Source organism: Manacus vitellinus, unplaced genomic scaffold (genome assembly GCF_001715985.3).
Source record: "Manacus vitellinus isolate BGI_N305 unplaced genomic scaffold, ASM171598v3 scaffold_19_pilon, whole genome shotgun sequence".
Lineage (NCBI taxonomy): Eukaryota > Metazoa > Chordata > Aves > Passeriformes > Pipridae > Manacus > Manacus vitellinus.
This window is the reverse complement of record NW_021939395.1, coordinates 8,365,169-8,375,623: the sequence shown is the minus strand read 5'-3', so window position 1 is coordinate 8,375,623 and position 10,455 is coordinate 8,365,169. Positions and strand designations below refer to the sequence as shown.

Below are 10,455 nucleotides of genomic sequence, written 5' to 3'. Positions count from 1 at the left end.
GAATACTCAGCTGCAGGGATGGAGAGAAGAACTTTGTGAGAGTAAGTGAACAGGAAGAAAGTAGGGCCGCTAGCAAAGGACACAAAAAAAAAAAAAGAGGATAGCAGGACTTTGTGGAGAATGCATTAGAAATAGGCTGGCACTGTACAAAATAGGAAAAGATAAGTAGTTTGAAACCTGAAAGATAAATTATTTGGTTATAAAAATGTGATTTTGACAACTATCTTGAATGTCTAAACTTTCTGTGCCTGTCTGTAGTTTTCAGATCCGCTATCCTTACCAAAGGACATTTGGGAGCAGAGTGCTCTACAGTGAAACTGGGCTGCTGCTCATGATCTTAATTCTGAGTCTGAAACTTCCTGGTTAGGTGAGCTGGGCCAGTTGCTTTCCCTGATTTTTAAGTTTTTACATCTGTAAGGGAAGAACATAATCACGCTTCATGGAGATGTTTACAGGAATTCATAGATAATATGCATAGAGTGCTTTGAACTTGAGGAGTACTGTGGATGTAATGATGAACCTTAACCCACCTGTCCATACAAATGACCATTTCTTAAAAAGAGATAAAGTGACACCTGCCATCACAATCTAAACAGGGAACATTACCATCCACCTCACAGCCTTATCCTTACCCCTGCCTGAACTGGAACAGACTTCATCTTCTGGGTATGATTCTCATAAAGGAACACAATAGGTAGCGACCAATTTATGCACCTCGGGGTAAGTAGGTGTCACACATATGTCACTAAAACCATATGTTATGCTCCTGCATCATGACTGTGATGCCCTGCTCTTCACCTGTGCTTTTGGCTTCCCTTAAGGGTAGTGGTTTGAATCTCTGATGTTGTTCATTAGCATATTGTGCAGTAACCTGCCACAATCTTATGTCTTGACCACTTACATGACACTATAGCCAGTGGCACTGGTTGATTATTTTGCAAATGCAAAGCCAACCATATTTAATATTATCCCTAAAAGAACTGAACATAGACCCAAACAGTGCCAGAGTTTAAGATTAAAAAAAGAAAGCAGAGGAACGCTAGGGTAAAGCAACCTGCTGAAATCAGAGGAAAAACATGAAGAACAGTCTTTGCTGGGCCTATGAGATGGACTACTTGACCTAATATCTCTTTTCTCTCTACATTTTGTATAGTTCTGTGAGCCCCAAAGCAGCAGAAAGAAAAGAGCTGCAGGATCCATAGAGGGAGGTTTCAAGGAGATGGGTACAAGACTAACCCCTCAGAGAAGCCAGCTTCAACCCAGCACAACAGCACCCTGTGGATGTGCAGAGCAAGTGGCTCAGGACTGGTGCTCCAGGTACGTGGGATGTCCAGCACACACCTGGCTGCTCCCCATCAGGTTGCCCGTGCTGTGCTCTGTGCTGGGGCAGCTCAGACATGTCCTGCCTTTCTACAGCACCAGGGATGAAACCGGGAGACTCCGTTGGAGTTCCTTCCGTTAGAGCTGGTTGGGAAGGACCTAATATTCCCTAGTGTGGGATTAAACTCTTCCTTGCCTTTCTTCACTTCATGGCACAGTGGGCGGACGATGCCGAGGCGCTGGCACTGGAGGAGGGATGGGGAGCACTAGGGCGCAAGGCAGGCAGCCCCTCCGGGAAAGCGCCTGGGCATCCCTTGCTGTGGCCCTTCCCAGCCCTCCCTCGGCAGCCCGTGCGCTCCCGGCTCTCCCCTCAGGCGGGGCCCAGCGCCGCCCGCCTGCCCCGGCCCTCACCGGGCCTCTCGCCCCGGCCCGAGGAGCCTCTGCCGCCTCTCGGCTCGCGTCTTGGGCGCCCGCACCGCCCGCCGGGCACGACCAGGACCGACGCCCCCTCTCTCACCCGCCCGGCCTCCCTTGCCGGCCCCGGCTCAGCCCGGCTCGGCTCCCGCCCCTCCTTCCTTGCTCGCTCCCTCCCCGCCCGCCCACACGGCGCACGCACCGCACGTCTCACACACACACACACTCACACACACACCGAGGCGATGCAGCTTTAAAGGGGCAGCTGCAGCCCGGGGGCCGCCCCACGTGAGGCCGGTGCGCTCCCGCCGACCGCAGCCCGAGCGCGGGAGCCGCGGCCGGGAGACGGCGGCGCCGGGGCTGGGGCGGCGCGGCCGAGCGGAGTGGAGCGGCTGCCAGCCGCCTCACGCCAAGTTTGATCGATAACCCCCTCCCGGCCGGGCGGAGCAGCCTCGCCGGCTCCGCTACCCACCATCTTTGGGGGAAGTCCCTGCGCTGGGGGGGGGCTGCTGGAGACGGGGGGGAGAAAGGCAATCTCGCAGCCAATGAGCCCTGCCAGGCTGGGGTGAAGACGAGAGCAGAGGGATTTGGGGAAGGAAAGAGGAAAAAAAAAAAAAAAGAAGAAGGGAAGAAAGGAGGGGGACCATCCTCCCCACCACCTCCGCCAGCATCGCCACCACCACTGACACCGCTCCGAGTCTCCAGTTGCGCCCATGCCTGTGCCGCCAGTTTCGGTTTAGGGGCTGAACTGCAGGGGCTGAAGAAAATGGGGCAGAGCGCGCCCCGGACCCTCCTGCTGCTGCTGGCGGGGCTGCTGGGGGAGGCTCTGGCGGGGTTCCCCAACACCATCAGTATAGGTAAGCGCCCGCCGCGGCACCGCGGACCGCGCCTTCCCGCCAGCCGAGGGGAAGTTGTGCGGAGGGGAGCGGGGGGCGAGCCGGGGCGCCGCCGGAAGGAGCCAGCCCGCTCCGGGTCCTTCCCCTCGCTGAGGGCGAGAGGCAGCGGCGGTGCCCGGGGCTGCGCTGGCGGGCGGCTGCGAGCGGCGCCGGGCTCCCGCCTCCCCTGCGAGCGGCGGGGATCGGGTCCGCGCTCTGCGGAAACCGTGCCCTGGAGCGGCGCATCCCGTGGAGCACATAATGTGAGAGAGTCACGGCGGGAATCCGTAGCGACGTGCCCTAAACCCGGGGCCGAGGGAGCCGTGAGGCTGAGGGCAGCGAGTGAAGCGGGGGCTGTTCCCTGCCGTCCCTCGGAGCATCCTTTGGCTCGGCCGTACTGTCGCTCCACCAGACCGTGAAACCGCACGTTTGCCACGCCGCCGTGTCCTCGCACATAACTCTACAGTGGCGATATTTCGGTAGTCGGGGGATGATTTAGGAGCCACGGTCCCCCAAGTTAGACTTTTAAAGCTCTGTGTGGGCATCCGTGTGGAAGTGGCCTGGTTTTCAAGGTGCACCTGCAGCTCCCAACGACTCCCATGGCTCGGGGGCACCTGGATGTGATGTGTAGCTTTAAAAGCCTAACTTTGGGCTTAGAATATGTATTTCATATAGGTGATCTGTCAGAGTTATGTGCTCAGGTTCAGCCTGCTCCTGTTCATTCTTTCCTGCAGTGTACAGCATGCAAATGTAACTTATTGGCACTGTTTCTCCTCAAAATCCATTCTGAAATACCTTTTCCCTTTTTATCCTTTTTTTTTCCATCCTAGGTGGACTTTTCATGAGGAACACTGTTCAGGAGCACAGTGCGTTTCGATTTGCTGTGCAGTTATACAACACAAACCAAAATACCACAGAAAAGCCCTTCCATTTGAACTATCATGTCGATCACTTGGACTCTTCCAACAGTTTTTCAGTGACAAATGCTTGTAAGTAAATACATGGTTTTTAAAAAAAATATTTATTTGTTATGTATCTTTACATTCAGTTTCTCCCTGGCAGCCTGGAGTTCTCAGTCATGCAATACAGTGCAACAAATGTGTGCAGTGACTTGAGGTTTAGTAGATTTGCAGCATTATATGGTTGAATAGTACCTTAGGAAAAGTTTCCTCATCACTTCTTTTCATCCCTTTAGTTTTGTTTTCCAGAAAAACAACCATGTTGTTGGTGTATCAGTGCTGTGTAGCTGTGATCAGTGAATTGCCACTGAAGATCCCTTTTCTGTTGAGGCTAGAACCTGGGTGTGTGAAAAGGCATAATTTGCATATAATGCCATGTAGGAAAAGATCAGAAACAACTGTTTAGACATGACCTTGAGGGGACAAAGCTAGAGGGGCTTATTTGCCTCCTCTGCCCTGAAATACTGAGTTGTTTTCTTACAGTGCGAGTCCTGTGAAAAGCTGGAGACTGACTGTAAACTGACAGATACCGTTAGAGCTGAGGGGAGAGAAAATGGGATCAGAACGCTTGGCATTATGAGAAATAGCTCTGCACAAGCAGTGCATACGTATAATCTGAGCTTTTATTAACAGAAGATGCAAAACAGAACTTTGAGTATTGCTAATGTGGTGTTAAAATGCGAAATCTCTTTCAGAAAGAGATGTGCGTGTTCTGCATTTTAAAAAGCATTCCTTTACCAATTGTAGTTCCTGGATATTTGTTTTACTGATGTCTCCAAATTCAGTTCTATACAATTTTGATTTTGAACCTTTGAAAATGAAAGGAGTCCTCTTAGTTGATGCACTTTGCAATGTGCAGATTTATGTCTGTACATGATCTAAAGGACCTTTGAATGCAACGTACTAACTTTGTGTTGAAACGGGTTTCCTCTCACAGAATGCAGGTTTATATTCACAGTATAAAATGTTCAAACAGGAAGCATTGTACTAATATAATGAAGTACTGGAGTACAGAAAACTTATATCTTTTACTTTAAAACAATTTCATGTTTTGAATACCTTATTTCTTTATTTTTTTTGTTATTGGGGTTAGAACAGTTCTTATATTCCTCTGTCCCACGGTATATTCTGAGAAAGTTGATGGTTAGAAGATATCCAATTAGGAAATATTTGGACAAATTTTGGATTGATATTCTAACATATCCCCCATGTGACTGCTTCTTGCTAGTGCAGCATTACGTTTTTCAAAGGGCTTTGAATTAGGACCTTTAAAAGTTTTGCATGGGGGTTAATTATGTAGTATTCAATAAAAATATTTGGTAAAGTGAAAACAATGGTAAATAAAAGCGTGTCTCTACTTTGCATCTTATTTTACTAATCCTATCCAGCCTCAACAGCTCTTACAACAAACATCAGACTATTAATCCTTAATCAGTGTAATCCCTTCAAGAGGCTGTATCTCAAACACACTTTCCTAAATATCAATTATATGGATTTAAACTAAATACATTGAACTGCTTAGGTGATTAATTATTAATTGTTTTTTAAAAGTTCTACCCGCACTTCTTTAAAGATCCCACCAAGGCAAGTGAACCATACACTTGTTTAGGGGCAGTCAGTATATTTAGTCAGTGTGCTATTCATCTTCTGACATCTAATGATTTTTGTCATTGCTTATTTAAAGCCGTGGTTATTTTAGTAAAGTGAGATTGTTTTCTGTACTATAGGGCTGCGTGTCCAACATCCATATTACCAGTGTAGTAAAATTGGGAAAACTTAAATCTCTGGAGGAACTGTAGACCAGAAAACATGAACCTACAGTAACCTATTTAAAAGTAGAAGATGTGCAAAAAGAAACAGAAGAAAAAAAAATGAAAAGGTGACCTTGTCCATAGCTATATCAACCACCTCATGATACTGTTGTTAGGAAAAATATGGTGAGTCCAAGTCACCAGTCATAGGTTTCCAGTAGCTCAAAATACATTAAAAAAATAGCAGTACATTTGGTCTTTGGAATCTGGAAGCAATTGTCTTTGAAAGTCAGAATGCTCATGTGTATCAATGCATTAGGATGAACTAAAAGCTTGTCCCATTACCTAGTTAACATTCCAGCTTAAGTACCTTTAATCACATCCTCCCTTCCTAGTGGAGTGGCGATAATTTCAGGGTGTTACCACATCCATGAAGGAATTCTTTCCACAACGTTTTTACTTCACTTGGAGATAAGCATATATTGTCTCCAGTGATGTCACACAGCCGTTTGATCGATATTTGCAATTGGCAGGGATCCATGGTAGAGGAGCCTGCAGTGACTGCCTGCCTTCACTGGAGAGGGAGACTGGGGCTGACTTTGTGGTGGGATAGGTACAGGAACTGAGGGGAAACTGGAGAAAGTAGCATGTGTAGCTTGAGCCTGGTGCCTGTACTAGTCAGTATCTGTAAAATAATACTTTTCTTTCTCCTTTACTTTGATTTATATGGTAGTGACTGTAGGACGTGTTCATGTGTGCTGGAATTGAGGGAGGCTCTGCTCAGGAAAGACTTATGTTCTTATTGTACAGCTGCACATCCCACTTGATGCAATCTGGTGCATTCCAGAGGCAAGAGAAAAAAACCTCTTCTGAAGTATTCTCATGAGCCAGAGGAAAAATGCCCACCTCTGGTACGGCTGATTTGGCAATGTCCCAACATGGGAAGAAACTTGTTTAGAAGCAAAAGAAAATTCCTGCCCCAAGCCCCTCCCCCTCATTCCTTTTTCAGTTAAATGATGCATAATCTGATTTATGTACATGTATTCCCTGCTTCACTGCTAACACCGAGCCCCTCTCTGTATATTTAATTTACACATATTCATACAGTATTAATCCACTGTATTTATCTGCCCATTTATTTATTTAGCTGTATGATATCTTAACAGAGAACAAATGCAAACACAGATGAAAATTCCTGAGTATTTAAAGGTGAATTGAAGTTTATCAGTTGGCTCCAGGGAAATTATTAAATCTTTTAAAATACGCAGCTTTTTGCTATCAGAAGAAACAGAAAGGAAGTTAACTTGGTCTGTGAATGTATAAAATCAAAATCATGTTATATTTTCTTTTAAAATGCTCATGCAGGGAGTGAGCTGGCTTTTTTAAAATCATATGACTATAACAACTCAAATATATAAATTTGTCACTGGAGCAACATCTTTCACGCTTTTCTTATAACCCCTGCTGAAGGATGTTGGTATTAATGTTGAATCGTGTGTGTAGTTCTGTAGATTGTATTCCCTGGAAATAACCCGCGTCTGTCGTTCTGCTCTGCACTTGTAGTGCACTAGACTAACACTGCTCCAGCCTCTGCAGTGTCAGCTCATTAGCACACAGATCTCATATTCCCTCTCTGCACTGTCATTGCAAAAAATTGCTGTTGTACACCTTTACAGCCGACAAATGTGCACTCGCGTTATGTACAATTTTCAAGAGATATTTAGAAAAGTAAACTTAACCTTATACATAGCCTCCATGGAATTTCTCAAAAGAAAGCATTAGTTTTCATTAAAATCTGTTGATCATGTAATGATAGTGGTGGGATGCGTGCGGATGAAAAGGGGCTGTGATTGCAGAATCTAATTAATCTGCAGGCAGATTCCATCTCTCAGCCTAACCTAACCCATCAGCTACAAATTCTTGTCCCATTAGTTTTTCTGACTTTTTTTTAATATATCTTCTGAACCCAGAAGGCTTTTTGTATTTTATTGAATGTTGGTGTGTAATGGGAATGAGAGCTTTTTCACAAGCTCTCATTCTTCAAGAGATAAATAAAGAGGGAAGATGCAAAGACATGCTAAGCTTAAGTTGCTAAAATCCTCTAAGTGATTGTGTGGGTCCATTCTCGAAGGGGTCTGATTTCAGACTTTCTTAGAAAAATATACTTTGGCATCTTTGCTGTCCTTGTGTTTAATCTTTAAAATTCAACTTGGAAGATTTTAATGGGAAAAGTGCCTGTTCATTGCTGTGAGAATGTTGCAGAAAATGATGCCACAGGACTAGTAGCAGCCAATTTTCCCAGTTTGACTGTGCTGCTCTCTCTCCCAAAGCACAGGTGTCTGTGTGTACACGCTCACACGCACACTCGCTCGCACACGGGAACACATGCGCACACACGCTTTTTCCTAAGGTGCTGTTCAGCATTTCTCTTTGCCAGTGGGCAGATAATTTGCTTCCCTTGCATCTGTGTGCTCTTTGGCCAGCTGGCAGAGGACACTGATGCTGCAAGTGGTCAGCTCCCTTCTGCCAAAAGCACAAGCATGTGTCTCTGAGAGTCCTGCCAAGTCTGGGCCGTGTACTGGTGGTTTTGTGTGAGTAGCGAGCACAGGGTAGATGCCCAACTCTCCTGACATGGAATGCACTCTGGTTTCTGCATCATTCTGTGGTAAAACACCTGGAAATGTGCTTTCTGCACAACTCTACTCATTACAGATCACTGAGAATGCCTTTTATGTGCTGCAGAAGGTGCTCAAGTATTGTATGTTGCTGCTGTATGACAAAATCAGGTGGCTTCAGTTTAGGGGTCGGAGCTTTTGTGGTATTGGGCCTGGGTCAAAAGGTGAAAGGTGTTTTCCAGTTGAAGTTTGTTTCCACTTCATGGCAGAGCAGGTGATTTTTCATTAAGCTGAATGTGATTTCAGTGTTAGCAGAAGGAACCCTACCACCTTCAACTATATTTTATTATTTTTTTAATTAATTTTAAAATAAGCTGACTCTCTTTCCTTCTCTACTGCATACATAACATTGATGTACTGTTTAGATGTTAGAGTTCCATTTAACTCACATTATAGAGATGGAAAAAATACATTGTATGGATGGACACTTGGGAAACTCTGAATTCACCAAATGAATGAAGAGTAAAGCATGATGAAGAGTGCCATTTATTTTTCTAGTTTCAGAAAGATTTTGTGCAGATGCAGACATGAAATTGTTCACTTTTCCTATATAATGCTGGGCCTGGAGCACCTGTAGGGCTGTTAGGGTGGGATGGAGAGCTCCTGATTAACTAGACATTCCAATAAATATGTAACAGCTGTAGTTTATCCCTGGGAGGAAATGGAGATGCCATGATGGGAAACAAGCCTGTGACAGAAGCTTTTAACAACAACAGAAAAACCCCACAGTTCTGTTGAAGGCTGACTTGGGAGCTTGTCCAAGAGCCACAGAAACAGTGGGTTTCTCTTCTCTGGGTTCGTTGTGTTCGGTGTCTGGGCAGTGGGAGGCCATCCTACTGCAAGTGTAGGACTGTTATGCAAGAAGGTGTGAAATGAGGGAGCTGATGTATTTGCAGGGATTCTTTATTGTCACAAACCATCGATTTAACATTTTCCATTTAAAGTACATATTTTGTCATCACCAATTTTGGAATGCTAATTTTGATTTAGTAGGCATCCTTAAAATGTTTTAGAATACGTTATTTTTAAAACAGCAACAGTTTGGTTTCATAGTTCATTTCAAACCAAGCCAGCCCATATAATTGAAAACCTGTGTTCATTTATTTTGAGAAAGGTGTTTGTGTGAATTTGTCTTGGCATTTAAGTTGCAGCCTGAGAGCAGTACTTTCTATGCTGCTGGAGAGTAGAGATCACTGGAAGGCCATGACCCCCTTTCTAAGGAGGCTCATAAGGCAGCCAAAAGCTCTGTACCTGTTGTCATGAGGTTTGCTGTATGGGAGCTTGTACTTCCACTGAAACAATGAGGTGATCTAAAAATAGAATTATAGAAATGATTAAATGATTGATCTAGATTAAACCACTTTCTGTGAAACTGTGATGATCACAGCAGTAGAACCAACTTCAGATTTCATCCATGGGTATTTTCTTCCTCTAAAAATGTGTGTGTTATATTTCCCATCAGAGCCAGAGGCTTCCCTTTGTTGTATCACATGCTCTATATTATTGTTGATCTTCAGAGTATTTCAAACTTGAAATCATCTTAGAGTTTTTGATGTGCGCTCATCTGATGAGGACTCCAGAGTAGACACTCCTGTTGGACCGTTTGTAGTCATTGCAGTGTGGACACCAATAACTACCACCCAGCCTCACAGTATTGGGGAGTTTGGAGATATTTCAGTATCACCAAAGATGCAGAGTTCATATATCAGTGTGTAGCTCTATGTGAAATATTCAAAGGCAGTGCATGCCTTTTCAGTTGATCTCACACAGATGTAACTGTTAGTGGTAAAACCATCGTATATACACAGAACAAGAGAGGAACGGGTGTTGAGGTGTCTGCCTAAAGAGGAAGGGTGAATGTAGTAACATGTTATGTCAGTGTATCCACGAAGCATTCATTCCTGCATATCCTTCTCATTTTGTCTGAGGCTCTGGGTCTGTTTTATCATCTTAACTGTTTCTAAAATAGCAAGTGGCAATGTGCAACCGCGACACAAACACTACACAGGAGGCACGGAGCCCTTATGCGTGAGGATCAATCTGCAGGGACACAGTGCTGTGGATAACTTGCCCAGGCACTTGTAAAAAGGGTGAATTGCTCTCCTGAAATTGGATAATAGCTCAGGTGAGCACTCTTCTGCTGGAATGATCTATCTGGTCACTTGTATGTAATTATTTTACCAGACTGTTTGGACATTTCAGATACACTGAAAGTTTTTTTGCTTGGTTTTGTCAAGTGCAATTTACATTTTCACTTTCAGACCACTTGTAACTTAAGTGATTGCCTTTGGATGTGTGGTCCTGCCCTTGTGCTGGGCTTGTATTTGTTGGAGTTTATTCAAATGTGATGTTTGAAATTCTGATCAAGAATTAAAAAAAAATGCAGGACTGTATGGGGACTTCATTGCCTTGGGACTTTTTTAATAAAAGGACTGTCTATAAAGTTATATGCAGCTTTCTG

The 10,455-nt window shown here is 44.8% G+C and overlaps 1 protein-coding gene across 7 annotated transcripts in view; it reads left to right on the top strand.

Annotated features, from left to right (window-relative positions):
* The first annotated feature begins 1,115 nt into the window (after positions 1-1,115).
* Positions 1,116-10,455, top strand: part of GRIA3 (glutamate ionotropic receptor AMPA type subunit 3) — a 147,544-nt gene continuing 138,204 nt past the window's right edge. For 4 of the 7 annotated variants that reach the window (XR_003915703.1, XM_029959063.1, XM_029959065.1 and 1 more), the window contains exons 1-2: positions 2,384-2,591; positions 3,440-3,598. Coding sequence is in view for 6 of the 7 variants with exons in the window: in XM_029959063.1 (XP_029814923.1) it covers positions 2,501-2,591; positions 3,440-3,598 (250 nt within the window). In the remaining variant the exon portion in view is untranslated. Of the gene's footprint in view, positions 1,318-2,187; positions 2,592-3,439; positions 3,599-10,455 lie in introns of those variants that run through there. The other 3 variants (XM_018070727.2, XM_029959068.1, XM_029959064.1) reach the window with 2 other exon arrangements.